This window comes from Vigna unguiculata, chromosome 2 (genome assembly GCF_037176805.1).
Source record: "Vigna unguiculata cultivar grain cowpea cultivar isolate G323 ecotype 2 chromosome 2, ASM3717680v1, whole genome shotgun sequence".
In the NCBI taxonomy this organism is placed as follows: domain Eukaryota; kingdom Viridiplantae; phylum Streptophyta; class Magnoliopsida; order Fabales; family Fabaceae; genus Vigna; species Vigna unguiculata.
The window spans coordinates 27,912,496-27,931,036 of NC_140793.1; the positions used below are offsets into that span (position 1 = coordinate 27,912,496).

At 31.5% G+C, this 18,541-nt stretch overlaps 1 protein-coding gene and 1 long non-coding RNA gene across 2 annotated transcripts; one reads left to right on the forward strand and one right to left on the reverse strand.

Annotated features, from left to right (window-relative positions):
- Positions 1 to 2,990: 2,990 nt before the first annotated feature.
- LOC114174162 (Glycosyl hydrolase family protein) lies at positions 2,991 to 7,087 on the reverse strand. Its single transcript, XM_028058937.2, has 6 exons — positions 6,344 to 7,087; positions 5,159 to 5,325; positions 4,947 to 5,044; positions 4,502 to 4,849; positions 3,901 to 4,317; positions 2,991 to 3,700 (listed from the first exon to the last, which is right to left on the reverse strand). Exons 1-6 carry the CDS (start codon positions 7,049 to 7,051, stop codon positions 3,096 to 3,098), a joined length of 2,343 nt encoding a protein of 780 aa, XP_027914738.1. The 5' UTR covers positions 7,052 to 7,087; the 3' UTR covers positions 2,991 to 3,095.
- A 5,859-nt stretch (positions 7,088 to 12,946) lies between these two features.
- Positions 12,947 to 14,968, forward strand: LOC114167500 (uncharacterized). Its single transcript, XR_003600246.2, has 3 exons — positions 12,947 to 13,139; positions 13,235 to 13,307; positions 14,666 to 14,968. It is a non-coding gene; the product is annotated as an uncharacterized LOC114167500 (long non-coding RNA).
- The last annotated feature ends 3,573 nt before the right edge of the window (positions 14,969 to 18,541 follow it).

Consider the following 18,541-nt stretch of genomic DNA (forward strand, 5'->3'; position numbering starts at 1 on the left):
TCGAATAGATAAGTAGTGGTTAGAAGAGAGGTGTTTGAGTAGAAAGAGAGATTGGAGGTAGATGCAAATGCTCTGCAAACAAATATTTAAAGCACATTAAGAGGATATATGTTTTGTCTGACTGTATTATGGAGTCTAATTTATATATATAAAAAAATAAGTTTTTTTACCAAATTAGTATATTTTTTTAATTTATAAAAATAAGTAACTTTTAAAAAATTATTGACTTATGAATAAGTCGTTGTAAATCCTAAATTCTAAATTCTAAAAAATTTATTCTGAAAAAATTATGTTAGAATGACATGATTTTATTAACTTTATTGTGAAGAACTTACGTAAAATGGCATCATTTATGTTTGTGCATTTTAAACTAAAATTGTGTTAAAATAACATGATTTTAGTTCAATTTTAGTAAAAATTATGTTAAAATAACACGATTTCAATTTAAAATATATTAAATTAAAATACTATCATAATAAATTTTTTAATAAAATTATGTCACATTTTTACAAATTTATGAGAATAAAATCATATTACCTTAGTACAACTTATATATAAGTTAACGGTACTTAATCTAAAATATTGAAATAATAAATTTATAGATATTTATTATTTTTATATAATGTCCAACTTTTATTTTTACTTAGACTTATTAACACAAAAAACTCTAAACTAAAACATAGGAGTACATATTATGTAATTTAAAATATACATGTTAATTTTCTCATTTGTTATTATTTTTTTCCGTCACCGGTTTTGGTAAATATATATTAAGTTTTCCCGGAAACAAAAATGACTGGTCACGTTTTTGCTGTGTAAATTTTGGTGGTTGGAAAGAATATGTGAGAAAAATTCATTAAGGCAAGTGAAAAGGAGAGTTGAATTTTCAATTGGTGAGATCATGAAATGGTGTTTTTGAAGAAGTTTGATGATGAGTGACAGCTTTGGAAACTTCCAAATAACATATGACGATGAGATAGGTATTGACCTATTGGAGTAGTTGGTAATTATTTAGTTATCTTTAAATTGTTTTTTAAGTTAGATTAACAGTGTAAAAAAAAGTTAATTAAAACCTTAAAACTTATACTAATAATAAACCCTTTAGATATTCATAGTGTTGGAGTGACCAACTCCTCAAAATCAAATTGCGTATTTATAATTCCTTTTAGGCTTTCCGAATTGATTACTTTGTTAACAAGTAATTACCAGCCACAATTATTTATTAGGTTGACAAATAAATAAGCATGAGATGAGGGTTCGTGTATTTAATTAAATATGATGCTAAGCAAAGGTCCAATCACTTCTTCTCAAGGTTGTATCTGTACAATGAGAAAGGATTAATTATCTTTTTATTAATTTTAAGATCAACAAACTTTATTAAGAACCATGTAAAAAAAATTATTCATTTTTTTCCTCTATAAAATTTAAAATTACTATTTTTAGTTTTTATAAAATTTGTGAATTTTTTTAATAATAATTTCTATAAAATATATCTCAAAAATTCCAAATCACTACTTTTAGTTTATAATATTAACTTCATGATGAGTAAATATCATCTATCTTACTAATCTTAGAAATTGAATATATCACAAACTGATATTATCTCACAATTTTAATTTGTCTCAATTGGAATAATGAGTTAATAAATCATCTAAACTAGATAAAAATAAAATAAAAATATCAATTTTCAAGGATGAAGAATAAAGAATACGGAAACTAAAATTAATAAAAAATTACTTATTGTATAGAGAGTAAAAACATATTCAAGTCATAATTCAAATTAAAGTTTTATTATAAATAACATGATCATATAAAAAAATTTATGTGTTAATCTTAAATTATTAAATGATCGGAATTTTTGTATAACTTTTAAATATGTATTTTAAAATTCAACAAGTGTTTCTCTAAGGAGCTCTGAAAGGATTATCGGAAGCATGAAAATATGATTGGGTTTGGAATCGTATTCATGGTTGATAATATAATATCTGCTAAATTCCACAATAATAAATAAATGCGAAGAAATTCTCCACCAAGTTGCTTTTATTATATAATTGGATTTAAATATGACGGATTGAAATCATTCAATTATTCCAGAAAAAAAAATTCTAGTTGAATCATAATTGAATATTGTTAACTAAAAACGTGATAATACCCTAAAAGTTTTGGCATGCAAATGAGAAACTATCGTAATTTAGATAGGAAGTGTTGCAGAAAATTTGTTTATGTTATTAAACCAAAAATAATTATTACCATTTGTTATCAAAATTCAATTGCCATTTGTTATCTAAATTCAATTGTTAATTTTTGAAATTTTGTTATGTCAAAGATGATTTGCACCTTTATTGGTTTTTCTTTGAATATAGGCCCAAATGAACGAGAAATATTCTTCCACCACATACGTTATTTATTTCCTGCACCTCATCAATCTCTTCTCCCATCACAATTGTTGAGTCTCATATCAACGAGATAATTTCAAATATATAAGTAGTGCATATCTTACTTTATCTTACTTTATAAGTTAGTTTTATAAAATTAAATTAAATTTAAAATTTATTTTTTAATATAATACAAGAGTCATTATTTAAAGTCTATTATAACAAAATTTATATCTTAAGATAGTATTAGAATCATGATTTAAAAAGCATAGTTGAGACTGTGTTTACAAGAATAAATTCCGGAATTGATGGGGTGCGGGAAGAAAAATAAAGGGGTGAGGAAGTAACTGCCCATACATACTCTGAACCTTGTTACGTCCTTTCACATTCTACCATTCTTCACGCCACTAATAGTTATTCAACTGCTACACACGAAGGGTTTTAACATATTCATTGGTCATTTTCCCTTTATGTTAAACACGTCCTGCAGGAAAACAAAAACTAATCTATAAACTCCTTTATAACTGGAACCAGCGAACAACGATCATGACCAATGAACATAATTTTCTCTGTTCCCATTTTTACCTAAACAAATTCATGAGCAAAAGGCTTGGATTCTCGACGAACATCATTTGAATTTTATCATTCTCGACGAACATCATTTGAATTTTATCATATCGGCTTATTCAGTAAGTTACACATTTAGCATTTTACAAGCAATCAATAAATTTGAATTGAAACAATGTGCTCCACATCGCCTACACTCAAAGTGTGGGAGCCCATTGGCAAAATCCTTCTTCCTTGCTCATCTGCAAAGCTCAAGTGCTCACAAGGATGCACCAAAATGCTTGTGTCAGCAGATTTGTTAGCAACAGTATGCAGACTGCTGAACCCAACCAACTGGGTTTCTGGAGAACCATCTACAACTCTCGGCCCTTTAGAGAACAACATCACAACATGACTTCCATCCAAATCACCAAGGTTGGTCACAGAAATATGCACTGAGAAACTCAATGAATTGCAATTTTGCAACTTATTAATTGGAACATAATCAGCTCCATAAACTTCTTTCCCTGCCTGATATAATCTTTTTCTAGAACCATCTTTGATTATTCTTGACAGACTAATTTTACTTGGGGCTGATAAGAAATTGTAAGAAAAATGACTGTAGCTTAAACCATGGCCAAATCCGTATACTCTACTTCCAGTATAAAACCGGTAGGTTCTTCCTGGGTAACCACGTGAAGGATCAGCTCGCATGTTCATGTCATTCATGGGAACATTAGTAAATGCCTCAGGGTACCAAGTCAATGGTAGTCTTCCCACTGCATTACAAAAAGGACTTGGATATTTAAAACTCTTCTGGTGAGAAGAAAAATCATTTAACAGCAGTTAGCTTAAAATAGTAACTGTGACTATTGGAGTGCAAAGAGCTTTATCTAATTTCAAATGTTCAAAATGGATGAAAACATGAAAACACCCTTGTCTAACAGCATATTCATTTATAACTTACAAGTATACATACCTGGATTAAACTCTCCAAAGATTATTTCAGCTAGGGCTTTTCCGCCAGCTTCACCAGGGTACCCAACCCAAAGAATACTTCCAATTTTTTCATTTTTTTCAGCAAAAGAGACATCAAGAGGTCCTCCACCAATAAGAACTAGAATGGCTGGATTTTTACTGGCATCAGCTACAGAGGATACAAGGTCCATCTGTTTACCAGGCAAGAGAAGACTAACTCGATCATGATCCTCTGTCTCTTGCGTTGCATCAAGTCCGACAACTATAACAACAAAATCAGCTTGTTTTGCAGTGTCAAGAGCCTCACCGAAACCATCATCAGACTCGCACGATACATCATGGCAACCAAAAGAAAATGATATCCTCTCTGCAAACTCTTCAAGTCCTCCGTATAAGCTTGTTAAGGAGCAAGGAATTCCTACATTGTTAGGTGCAAAATCATGCAGTTCAGTATCAGGGATTTGAGGGGTCTTATAAAAGATAAAGAAACATTTAGAGTAATGATGGACTAAAAATTATAAAACACACAAGTAGTAAATTGCTAAAACGACAATTATTTCAGAATATGGGAAAATTACTACATTCCAATATGAAAATAATACCTGAGTAGCCACCACCTAGTTTGGTTGTAGTTGCCAATGGACCAATGACAGCCAAGGAGGCACCAATATCCCTATTCAAGGGAAGAAACTTCTTGTCATTCTTCAGCAGTACAATTCCCTGCCTTGCAGCTTCAAGCGCCAGTGTTTTGTGTTCTGGGTTACAAACATCCTTTGATCCCAATTTTCCAAATTGGCCTTTTAGAGGGTCTCCATCAAACAGTCCAAGGCGCAGTTGAACAGAAAAAAGGTTAAGAAGAGCTCTATCTATATCTTCCTCTTTAATTTTACCTTGTTCAATAGCATATTCTGTATTTCTAAGCATAAACGTTCCACAATCAATATCCAAACCTGATGAATTGAGAAAGGATCAGAAACTGTTGAGTTCGAACAATGTTGCTGCAACAAATTCAATGAAAGATGCATTTAAACAGATAAACGAAAGCACCTGCTTTGAGAACATCAGCGACAGCATCCTCACTGGAATTAGCGTATTTCTGATACTCATAAACCGTGGCCACAGCATCACAGTCTGAGGTGATGTACCTATAAACAAAAGTCAAAACCACCAATCCTGATAATCAACAAAAGATTCGTATCTTTTTGTTTTTCATCATAATTTTTCACAATGATACAAATTCATAGACCCAATTTCCATACCCTTTGAACCCCCACTTGTCTCTAGCCAGTCCCAAGAGTTCCTCACTTGCACAAGCAGGAACACCGTTCACCTCATTGTAGGAACACATCAAGCAGCTAGCTTTACCTTGCTGGATACAACCACGAAACGGTGGCTGATATGTATCTTCCAAATCCTGTTCTGATACCTACAATCACAAAACTAATTGATGAAGGCTAACCAACACATTACAAATCCAAACAATACTAACAACAAAAGCCTTGCAAAAAACACAATTCTATGAATTGTTAATGTAAATATTTTTACATTATCAACCAACCACATATAATTCTAACTTATAATCAAATATTATAAAAATCAATGAATTTACATGGTCAGTTTAGAAAACCCTTAGATGAGGTCTAAAATTCTACCATGTCTGGTCCATTCAAGTGGGTATTCTCTGGTTTCCTAGCATGACTGAGGGCCAGTACCGTAACTCCATGGACTGTTACTCCATCGTGACAGTACGCCAGTATGCTTGTGCTATCCGCTTAACGATATTTAACCTGGTTGCCTAAGAACTAGACAGTACAAGAATCATTTCGTCACAAAAGGCTAGCACAAATCTTGGACGTAACAATAATCTTTAAGTCTTGACCAGTAGAGGATAATGATGCTAAGGTGTGTCTGAGCTCTAGATAGGCTAGTAGCTCGGGAGGTACATTATTATCAATGGCCATTTGTGATTGTATGACTAAGTGCATTGTATTCAAATTCCAATTCTAAGCTCTCATACACTACCTTCCTACTCGTTCTAGCCAAAGATATTCAGAGATTTTAAGCTAGAAGCATATAACGTGTGTCCTTCACGGTCATGGTGTAAAGGTCTATTTATAGACCCAAAACAATTAATATTCAGTCCTTTTAAGAGAATCGGGCCCTGAGTCTTAAGATAACAACCTTTGTGAAGATAGTTTCACAAAGGTTGATGTGTTTTCTAGGAAAGTTGAGATGGCCAACTACCACATTCGAGTGAAGTCCGATTAGTTCATCTAAGACATCATGCAATGACTGAGTTGAAGAGAGTCCTGAGCGTATACTACTGATTCTGAAGATATTAAGTACATATCCATTTACTTGTTTATTTGTTTAGGACTACTATTCATTTCTGCGTATAAAGAAGAAATCAATCATCAGAAAATATGATCACTAAGAGAACTCACCACAGCATTGAAGTTATACCTCGAGAACTGCTTCCACATGTCCAAATCATAAGCAGTGAAATGTTTGCAACACGCAGACACCATAAGTTTATCATCATCATCATCGCCAACAGCATCTTGGATTCCGCGAATCCCCTGAAGGCCTCGGACATACTCAACAGCATAGGCAGAAGCGAGCATGGGATCTTCCCCGGGAGTCTCCTGGCCGCGGCCCCACCTGGGGTCTCTGAAGATGTTGATGTTGGGGGCCCAGAAGGTGAGACCGGCCTGGCCCACATTGAACATGGCGCGGGCCTCGCGGGCGATGGCGGCGGCGGTGCGGAACCAGAGGGAGCGGTTGAAGGAGGCGGCTGAGAGGATGACTTGGGGGAAGTTGGTGGCGGAGGGGATGGTGCCGTTGAAGGAGACTCCGGGGCCATTGATCGCAAGGCCGTGGAGAGACTCGGACCACCACTGGTAGGCGGGGATGCCGAGGCGGGGAATGGAAGAGGCGTTGTTGGAGAGAAGGAGGATCTTCTCCGGGAGAGTGAGGAGAGAAACGATGGATCGCGCTCGAGCGAGAGTGGGAAGGGAAGCGTCGCAGAAAGGGTAAGAGTGGTGGGGGAATTTGCAAGCGTAGTCGGTGCTTCTTACGGTGGCTATTTCAGAGACAAGGAACAACATCAGAAGCAACATCACCGTGGAACTCCATGCCCATTGCTTCCTCATCTCACTCTTTCTTTCTTCGAAACACTCACTCACTCTGTTATGTTTTCTTAGTTAATATACCAGATACTGTCAAAACAGTTTTCTATTTGCGTTGACGAGTATTAAATTAAGCAATAAATCTTTTCACGGTTTTGATTATATTTGGTAATGTTCATTTATTATTTTCGTAAATGCAATCAAGTGTTGAAAAGTTTATGTGACATGTAAACTTCATCTAAAATATAGAGATTATTGCATAAAGAACTTTTTTAAAAGAAAAAATATACAAGAAAGAAGAAAAATGCCCCATTAAGAGTATGTATGGAAAAAAGCAAGTATAGATTTACTAAAATTGAAGTTGGATTTAGTTAAACATCACTTACTAATATAGAGTTGCAAACTTGTGTCAGAGAGGCTTTTATCCATTTATGCACCAAGTTATTTAGCTGTTTACGTGTCTTATATTCCTAAAAGTAGACTTTGCGTGTTTTCTTTTTAACTTCTGTTTTTTTCTTAAATGGGAATTGTATATGACAATTTGTTGAAAAATGTAAACGGTTAGCGTTTAAACTTTTTAAATTACATTTAAAAGATTTTGCATTCTCATTTTACATTAATCAATTTGAAAACATTTTTGACATGATTTTCAAATAACAGGCTTTTGTTTCGTGCATCCTCGTGTTTTCTTCTTCTTGCACCCCAGCATGCTTGAGGAAACGACATTTTTATCCTTCATACTCCCTGTACCAGCGGCACCCCTTCACTTCCATTGAGAGCCACCGCCAAAACTACTGTTAGAACGACATTGTCCTCCATCACTATGAGCTATCCAAAGTAAACACCGTTGTTGCCTCCAAGAGCGGTAGCAAGCTAAAGGAAAAGAGAGAGTTGTCGCCTCCTATGCCCGAAATGGAATTTGTGTTCAAAGGATAGGATTGAAAATAGATATTAAGAGAGGAAAAAGTGAAGCATTCAGAGTCCACAAAGCCAAATGGATCGAATTCTAGATTCTAAAATATACGATTCGTAGTGTAACCTGTAATCTAAGTTTTATATTTTTCGACAAAAAAGTTTGTGTTCCCACAAAAAGTTAGAAGAGATTTGTTAACTTAGGTAAAATTGAGAGCTCTAAAGCCAAATCGAACATTATCTCTTTTTTAAGATGAATTTTTCTATTTGTAAGTAAATAAAAAGAAAGTTTACATGTTTCCACCTCTCATTGAATTTTGGGAGTGGGTAAATTCTTGTTACAACTAAAAGTTACCTTAATATATGACAATTTTTTATTAAAACTCGTTTTATAATAAGTTTTTATTGAATCGAAATCAAAATGATTATGTTGAAGTCAATCATTTCCTGAATGATATAATTATAAATTACATAATTTAAAATATATTATAAAATTTAATATTTGACATTATAAAATCTAAAATATATAATAAAATTAGTATTTTGAATTATTTGAAATATAATTTTTTATTAAATTACGTGATCTAAAATACTAATTTTATATTTTGAATTATATAATTTGAAATAAAAAAATTATAATACTAGGTTGTTTAATTCGTAATATTTACGTATTACAAATCTAAAACTTAAATTAAAAAAAAAAAAACATATGCTATTTATTTCATTAGGGGTATAATATGTATTTTGAATATTATGAGGGTGCCAGAAGAATACATGAAGTGCAGAAAGCAATGTCCATAATATTATCTTATGCTCTTTCTCTCTTTATTTGGGCCGTAACTCATATTTTCCGCTTCTCAAAACATAAAGGCTACTCCTTTCCTTTTTTAAAAAAGAGACAAAGTATCAACTAACTTAAATTTACATTAGAAACATTGTGATATGGATATAAGATCCTAAGTAATTTATTTTTAAAATAATATAAATTAATAATGATTATCATCATGTAATTTAATAACAAGTATCAAAATAATACAAGAAGACAAGGGAACAAATGTATAAAATTAGGGGAGCAAAATAAACTTTTTTTTTTATATATTTGATAATAATTTTAAGAAAACCAGATTATAAGTGTGTACTTTCAGACACTCATATACAAGTAGGTCTGTCACTGACAAAAAAGAAAATAAATAGACAAAGAAATCAAGAAATGAATCAAATATCATTATCTTAAAAGATTACCATCATATCATACATAATAATTTTTTAATATAAAGGAATTATTTTAAGTTATCAAATTAAAAACTTAAAAAATATTTTTATCCTTTAAACAAAGAGTCTTTTAATATTAAGAATAATATTGTATTATAATAAAAAATTGTTAAGCACAAATTAAAATGTATTTTATATGTTAAAAAATTTGGTTATTATAAATTTTAGCCACAGAAAATAAACATTTATCATATACACGTGTTGAAATAGTAGTTATTATGAAAATCAATCATGTACAAGATGGTGTATTCCAATTAAAGTTCTAAAATAATCATTACAAAATTAATATTTTTATATGACAAAATAGATTATTAAATAACAAAGTAAATTTTCTTTTTACATAACTAACACATCTCTATTAAATTCTATTAAAAAATTGGAGCTCAAAGTTTTAGGAACACTTATCAATGAACATAAAAATTGTATAGTTTTTCACATCTACTCTTTTATATATAATACTTCAATCTGACGATATGTTTTAAAATATCAAACTCGCTGTCTCTTGGATTAAGAAGATAAGGTGGATTGACACGTTTTTCTTAAAATAATGAAAGATCACAAGTTTTAACAATAATATACAAATGCTGTTACTTCAAGCAATTCTTATTGAGGAATTTACATTGGGTACGATGAGACGTTCTCATTCTAAAAGAACCGAGACAAGAATAAAGTTTTTATTTCATGATACCAAAAAAAATCATAAATTATAACAAAAAGGAATCAAACACATCATTGAGAATGACGCGACAAAATCTATCCATGAAAAATGACTGACACAGTTAAATTCTTTACTCTTCTTTATTGGTCCGAAAAATTCTACTTTTGTTGGGCTTAATGAACTAATTGGGCTTAAGCTTAACTCAGTGGCCCAAATAAACAGTGAGTAGTAGGCCCAGACAAGCCACATGCACCGTACATGATAGTGGTGTGAACATATATAGCTCAATAGAAAATCTGTTTCGACAAAAACAAATACACTTTGTCTCAATCTATGTTTTATGTCTGTCTCAAATCTTAATAAACATGTTGAACATATGAACAAGGTATTAGGATGAAGTTAGAATGTATTATGCAACATTAAAAGAAAAACAAAGCCTCTCTATAAATGGAAACAACCCCATTATTCTAGTTTCTGCACCCCAATTCAGTCAGAAAAATTTGTGAATAAAGTTTGATTTGGGTGGCCCCTGTCTCATTTGGATGATTATACAAAGATTCTCTAGCGTTTGTCCTGGAATCTTTCAATTTCATATAGTTTATATAGTTTCATGCATCAATAGTCAGAAGAAACAAAGTGTGTGCCAATCAATGGATTAGTGTGTGTTAACTGGTTCTTCCAGACACCAAAATAACAAAAAATAGAATGGGTCCAAGACAAATTGGATTAACTAAGACAAGAAAGTGTAGATCACGGTCTTCATTATTTGTCGTGTTATAACATGTCGTATTAATCGGTGATCATAGCATAAATCTATTGTGGGTATTATCTAGTATTTGACATTCTGCAAGTCTGCAATCAATTGAACCTGTGAAAAAAAAATGTAGCTAAATTTCACCACCTCGTGTGGCTGTAAACAGAAATAACAGTGCAGAAATATGATTTGTTTTGTTGATGCAAATGCAAGTAAGCTGCATGAATGAATGATCTAATGATCACGATCTCATTTTTGGAATTTAGTTAATGAAGCATTCCATTTTACACACATTGTGTCGAAAATAATGTAGCATGTGAGTTTTGAGAAAAGTTACAGTAATGATATCTTGGTTTGATATGGTGATTTAGTGACAGGTAAAAGCAGACAAGTAGAAAAGGTGAGAGATAGAAGTTTCAATTGGATGTGATATAAAGCGAGGAATGTGAATAGTTGGATCCACATGAAGCTATGTTTTTCATTAGTAGCTAGAAGGCTATAAAGTTTCAAACCATGAGTATCACTTGATGCTGACAGTGATCGGAGACTTATCATGCAATGATATTAGTGATATCTTGATGTAGCAAACAAAACAAATGGAAATGATAACTATATACAAGATCTCAGTTTGAGGTATTAAGCAAATGGAAATGATGATTACCACGTTTTAGGAGCATTTTCAACAAGGTTGAATTCATTTTTCACAGAAAAAGGAATTACACTAGGTTGGTGGAAAAGAATAGTGGTAATAACGTGGACTTGTATAAAGTTGAGGAAATAGTTGATATACAAATATTAACATGTTTAGCAGTCACCTCAATATGATGATGTTATGCTTACAACTTTAATCATATATATTACTGTCATCATTAGCTACCACCATAGCCTTTTCGTATGATGTTTAATTTCTGATACTATATATCACTTTGACATTCGGTTATAGTTGCAGCTAACTTTAGTTAGCTACTTTCTTTCACCTTTTTATTTTTCTTTAATGTCATTGTTAGACATGGATGCGAGAGTTTCAAGTTGCAGCTAATTACTTATAAGCACTCTTAAAAGAGAAATAAGTCCTCTGGGTTATTCGGATCTAACTTGGATATATGATTGTTGTAGCCATGAATTTCAGTGTCGTAAGTTGCAGCCACTTGTGTGTGTTTTCGTTAAAAGTTGGAAGTAATCTCATTTATTCGAACAAACTCACTTCCATGAATGATAGCATATACGTGTGCATTGCTTTAGATTGTTTCCTCCTTACCGTCACTATTTGGATGGTTATAAGTTGAATATTATAAATTTAAGTACGAATAGAAAGTTTTAGAGTTTAAGTATATGACTCTGAATGTATAAGATACATAAATATTAAACCCATAAACTAAATTATATTTTATAATGTATATTCTAAAATAAATTATTTTAATATAAATATAATTCCATGTTATACATTTATTCTCTTTATGTGAAAAAGTTCTAATCTTTCTAATACATAAATAGTTTAAAATATTTATTTTTAAAGGCTATGATGAGTATTAGCTGAAATTATTTAAATCAAAACTCAAATTCGTTTCAGAATTAACGACGGGTCTAAGTTTAAAATTAAAATTCCACAAAATTAATTTTGAAGCGAATCATGCAGTAAACTGGAGCAAATAATAAACATCTCAAGGCAAACATTTATGTCACTTTTACATATGAAGTTCAAAATTATTTTATTAGTATTTATTCACGCTATTATAAAATATTGTTCTTTTTAGATTCTATTTCCGAAATTATCATTGTTTATCACTAAAGGCGTAAAATTATTTCAATATTTAATTATTCAACTCTAAGCTCAAACTAGTTCTGATGAATTTAAATATCAATTTATAAATTAAAAATTATTAATAATAAAAATAGTTTCAAAAAATTATATTGATCTCTGTATTGGTAACAAAAATAATTTCTATTGTGAATTGGTATCTAAATTAATTACTATTAGTAGCCAGTAAGGTTTTTCTTATCAAAGAAATTGGTCTTTAATTAAAAAAATTATCAATAAATTTATCTTTCAACATGTTTTTAGTCGTTAAAATTAATCATTATATTTAGTTGTATATAGTAATTCGAATAATTAGTAATCAATAATTTTCATAAGATAATTTTAGTAACCAATAATAATAACTAACTATTTTTTTTAAATGAAATTTTTTTTGTAGTATTTCAATTAAATATGAACTTAAGAGAGGTGAAAAAAGAAGTGCCTGAAAAAACTACTACTGTTATTATTTTAGAAATAAATACTAGCCATTGAATTATGTAAGGCCCCTTTCTTTTCTGCCCCCTTTTAAGGGCTGCCCTACAGTAATGGACCTAAAGGTCGGCCCATAGGATAAAAGCCTTTCATGTTGTCCTAATCCCACACTCACTTTCACTCTTTCAGAAATCAGCCATCACCCTTCTACTCCGTGAGAGAGAGCTCTGCTAGGGTTTGGAGTCGTCATAGCATTTGAAAGCTCAGCCTCGTTCTTCCGTTCCACGTAAGTTCTTCCTAACTCAGACCCCATGTTCTTTTGTGTCCCGTATGTTCTCAGTTAGAGTTCCCTAATGAACTCGTGTTCGGAACCTGCCACAGATTTCAGCTCGCGAAACTGTCCCGTGAGCTATCGATCTTCACTGTTCGAGTGTCAAAGCTGTAACTAAACCAGGTACGGGGAGTTAGGGTTTTTAATTTCGAATCATTCTTCTGAACCGTGTATGAGTTGGGTGTTGATTTTATGGTGTGATATTTCATTTTGATGCGTGAGAGTATATTGCATGAATTGTGTGGGTGAAGAACATGGCTGCTGCAGGTGAAACAGTGGCGAGACCTGTTAATCTCGCTCAAGCGGGCCAGTCTCGCCTAGGCGAGACAAACAGGGGCTCGCCTAGACCAGCTTACGCGAGTGGTCGCCCAGGCGACCCGCTTTTTATTTTGAGCGAGCAGGCAACTCGCCCAGGCGAGAGGGATCTCGCCTAAGCGAGATCCCGTGCGTGCTCCTGCCCCCTTTTTGAGCCCTCGCCTAGGCGAAGAGGGACTCGCCTGAGCGAGCACGTCTCGCTTGAGCGAGACCCTTCAGCCCTGAGTGAGGGGCTGGGCGAGGCAATGTGCTGTTTGGATGTTTGGTTGTTCCTGGATGGTTAGTATTGGTTTGGAAATGAATGGGATAATGAGAAATATGTATATAATGGGATGTTATGTATGCTTGGCATGATTTGTGAATTTGCGTATGAAGGGTTGAGTATGATCTTGGCATGTGAAATGAATGAGTGGTTTGGGACCAAAGGAACACGATATTGACATGAGATGAGACCCTAGACTCATGGGATGGTGATGATCAGATGTATGGATTCAAAATGTGATGCATCTGAGGAATAAATCTCATGGATGGGTATGGAATTGTAAACATGATTTTGATGTTCTCCTACTGCTGTTTTATGAATGTTGGTCCGTGTCAGCGTGTAATTTCTTGGGGTCTCTAGGTGAGACCTCCGGGGCTACGCTTCAGTGGTCGGGACGTAATTCCATGGCCCTGTTAGTGGGTGTCCATGGTGGTGCCCCATCTGTATAACTAGGTAAGGATTCAAGGTAAGGACTGCATCCTGACACTCTAAGGGGCCAGTTAGTCTCACTTAGAGCGGACTGACTCCTGTGGTGAGAGTAGCAGGAGGCCTGAAATTCATTAAGGGCTAACCTTGTGGTGAGGGAAATTTGATTCATCGTAACACTTGTAACACATAGCTCAGGATCGAGCAGCTCAGGGTCGAGCAGAGATATTCACTACAAGTGCAAGCATCTGCTGAATCCGACCAAGTTATACGTATCCGGATGAGTCGAGTCGAGTCGTAGTGTATTGAATGAGGAGTCATAACATGTTTGGTTGTTAGATGGATATGAGATGATGAAAATATATTTGACTGTATGATGAATATGTTGTTGGCTCTAGCTTATTCGTTTTGTTGCATGGTTTTGTTGTATGTGGTTGTTCTTCCTTGCGATGATCGTTAACTTGGTTGATGGGAACAGATGGGCGAGGTTCTCGTGATCAACAAGGGAATGACGATTCCGCTGCTTAGCCATCTGGGCTAGAGTTATTTTATTCATGTTATCTCTAGGGCTACGGCCCCTGTATCGTTTTATGTTTTCCTACTCTACACTCTTTGTTAGTATTGCATTCAGCTTTCCTTTGGCATCGTGGTGTGCCCGACTTTTGTAGGGGTTGTGTTAAGGACCCAAAGACTACGCTACCATACTCTTATCGCGTGACGTTTCCTTTAATTTCGTCTAATAATTAAATGGGACGTTACAAATTGAATTTTTATTTCTAAATTCTCTTTAGACTTTTTCCTATTCCATAATCTTGTAGTGCATTTAAATATATATTTCGTTTTATTATATACACTTCTAACATGTTCTATGAAATTCTTCCATTTAATTGGTTTGAAGTTTATAATATATAAATAATTATTAAGCAAAAAAAATTTCTTCCTCAAGAGAGTATATTTGCTGCTAACGATGAAAATAATTATATTAGTATGACTATTTATTTGGCGGTAATAATAGAATGAAATTGTAATTATTATATTGAAATAAATAAATAATAATTAATTTAAAAGTTAAAAAAAAAACTTAAACTATCGTAAAATGTGGGTTTGTGAAAGGCTGCACATAAGAATATTTTAGTTGAAATATACTATATTTGATATTGATTGACAATTTCTTAATTTATATGGATGGGTCAACCATGATAAAAAATATGACACTGCGTTCAAATTTAAAATTGAGAAGTTAGGATATTTTATCTAATATTATGTCAGTTAAATATTTAGTATGTCACACCATTAGAAGATCATTTGCTTGAAATGGAAGAGAGTACACCAGTTTTATGTTAACCTACAATAAGATTTGAGTTTAAATATTTACATAAATTACTCAAATTCCGCATCATTAATTTGACTCTAACCATTACACACCTGTTCTCATAATATTATAAATCTGTTGGAGTTTTAGCAATATTATTTCTAAATAGGTCTCCATCACATTAATTATTTTATCACACATTTCTCTGTCATTTATTATTTTGTTACTGAAAAAATGAAGCCTAATTTTGTGTAGAAGTATAAATTGCATAGCACATTTTAAGACAGAAGGCAGGATTACTTTACCGACATGCAATATTGATGCATTATAGCTGCAGACCGACCAGGCAAGACCTCGTAACTTTGTCCATTCCGCAAATTCTGCTAAGGAAAATTGAATAGACATATACTTGTCCCTATCTGTTTGTTGTTAGTATATCCAATTACATAGACTATACAACAACCATTATTGACCCCAAATGTTTTTCTTCTGCAGATTACAATTTTTTTTGTTATTGTTATTAGGTACTATAAACCACTGTTCTGTTTCCCATTCCATGTCTTGATTACTGCAATTTTACCTAAGAAATGTTCCATGGATGCCAATCAATATTGCATGTCAAGGAATATACTTTCATCACCAAAGCTACTTTCAGTATACAGAAAAAAGGCCACAAGGAAACATCATATCCTATAAATTAAATACAGACACCAACGTAACTGAATGCTAAATTAAACAAAACCTTGACGAACTGATTGGTGAAAGAAGCTCACTTTTAAATGAAGTGTGTTACTTTACATATAGGAAGAAAGTGTTTCCGAATTTGAATTTTCGTGACATAAAAGTGAAACTTTACCATTGTGCCAAAACACTGTTGGTGAAGAAAAAAGAAAAAAAAATTGAAATTGCAGCAATGGTAGTTAAAAATCTCGTCTTTTGATGGAACTTTTTTGGGGATAGATAACAGTGGTGTTTGTGGTGGTGAAAGATGATAAAAGAGATGGTAAGATACATATATACAACAAGAAAAGTACGAATTCTGACGTTAAAAACAGAGCTTCCATCAGCAGCAGGCAACACTGCAACAGCTATCTATCTTCTCTACCCTCTCTCTGTGTCATATCATATCATGCACTGCAATGCAATCCTATGTTAGACATTTTATCTCAAAAGAATGAGATCAATTTAGAAATCACATGATCATATATTAAAATAAAACAAAATAGTTCAATACGTTTTTTATTTTTAAATTATTATAATATATTATTTTAAAACTAAATTATAATATAATATATAATTTAATTTAATTTAAAGATAAAATAAGATATTTTATATAATAGTTTAGAAAAGAAATATATTTAACTCAAGATTTTTAAATTAGTCTTACGTAAAAAATACTGGTATTCAATTTTCATATTTCTTAGAATATTTTTGGCATCTTTTGTTGGTGAAATTGTTCTGATACCTTTTTTCACAAGGCAAAATAATGATTGCAATATCATGTGATGACACCTCTATACTACTTAAATAGGTAGTGTTTTTTTTTTTTTTAATTAAATGTGTTCTCCTAATATTATTATTAAAATGTCATTCTTTTACAAGTTTGATCATTTTCCTATATTACTTTTTTTTTATATATATTTGTTGAACACGTTTTTATAATTTTATAGACATAAAATTAGTTTTTCTCTAAATAAATTTGATATTTAGTTTAACATATTTATTTTCAGTAACTTTATATCTTTACCAGAAATATTTTATTTTATACATACAGACTCTGTTTGTGTATTTCTATAATTCTAAAAAAAAATGTTATGGGAGGAGTTTTGCTCTGAAATTACAAAAATAAATAATATTTTGCTCTTAGTGATTTATGTTTGTTTCTTTCACATAATAGTTATTTTTGTTTAAAAATAAATATTTATTATAAAATATAATTGAAAAAATCATAATACATTTTATTATGGTCAATAAAAGTTATAAAATTTATTTTTCTATTAAAAATATATGTATTTGTATGACAATAAGATTATAATTTTTTTATTTAAAAACAGTCAATAAAAATGATAAAAGATTTTTCTTTTTTACAAATAGTGTAACACATACATTTTATCTCCCTAACTTCTTTGTAACAATACCCAAAAGTCGTATTGGAGAAATTATTCCAAGAACATATAACATGGAATGTATTTCTTGTGTATCTTTTTAAGTAGTAAAGTATCTTTTTGTAGGTTTTTAATATGGCATATTAATAAGTTTGTTGTTCTGTATTATTTATGTAGATGGTTACAGAGAATTTAAAGTACTTAGTAACCAAATAATGAAAAAATCACCGTGAGTGGTCCATTCCCGCTAATAATGACTGATCCATTGGCCTTTGAAACTTTATTTATGGGTTTACTCTGATGATTAGTTATATAGTAATTAAAATTTAAATGTGAGCATTTAATATTATTTATAGATTTTTTTAACAATGGTTCAGTAGTAGTTAATTTTTAGAGTAATGAATAGAAAATTTAAATTTTTACATGTTACATACTTCCCAGAAATTTTAGGGTGGAAGATATATTGGATCATAAAGTTAGAATGTAAACATTGTAAGATTTTTTATTTTTAAAATATATTCTGAGGATTGTAGAAATAAATAAATAATTTTTTATTTTAAAAATATATATTTTTTTCAATAAAATTAAACGAGATATTAGTAAAAGTAAATTATTATATGACTCTTGTATTAAAGTAAAATTTTGTAGAAAGAAATCATTAATGACGTGACATAATACAAAAAATTAAATTGTAAATTAAATTAACAATCTTTGAATTAGTGATAATTTCATTTAGTTTAATTAATAATTTGGTTCTTATGTTTATAGATTTAACTAATTTTAACTTTTATATTCTTTTATTTAATTAAATTATTATTTTTTGTAACAAAATTTTAATATGGTATTTCTTTTAAATTAGTGATAATTTCATTTAGAAATATCATGCATCAAAAATTTGAATCATGCTCTATTTTGAATATATCATTTCTTAAAATTA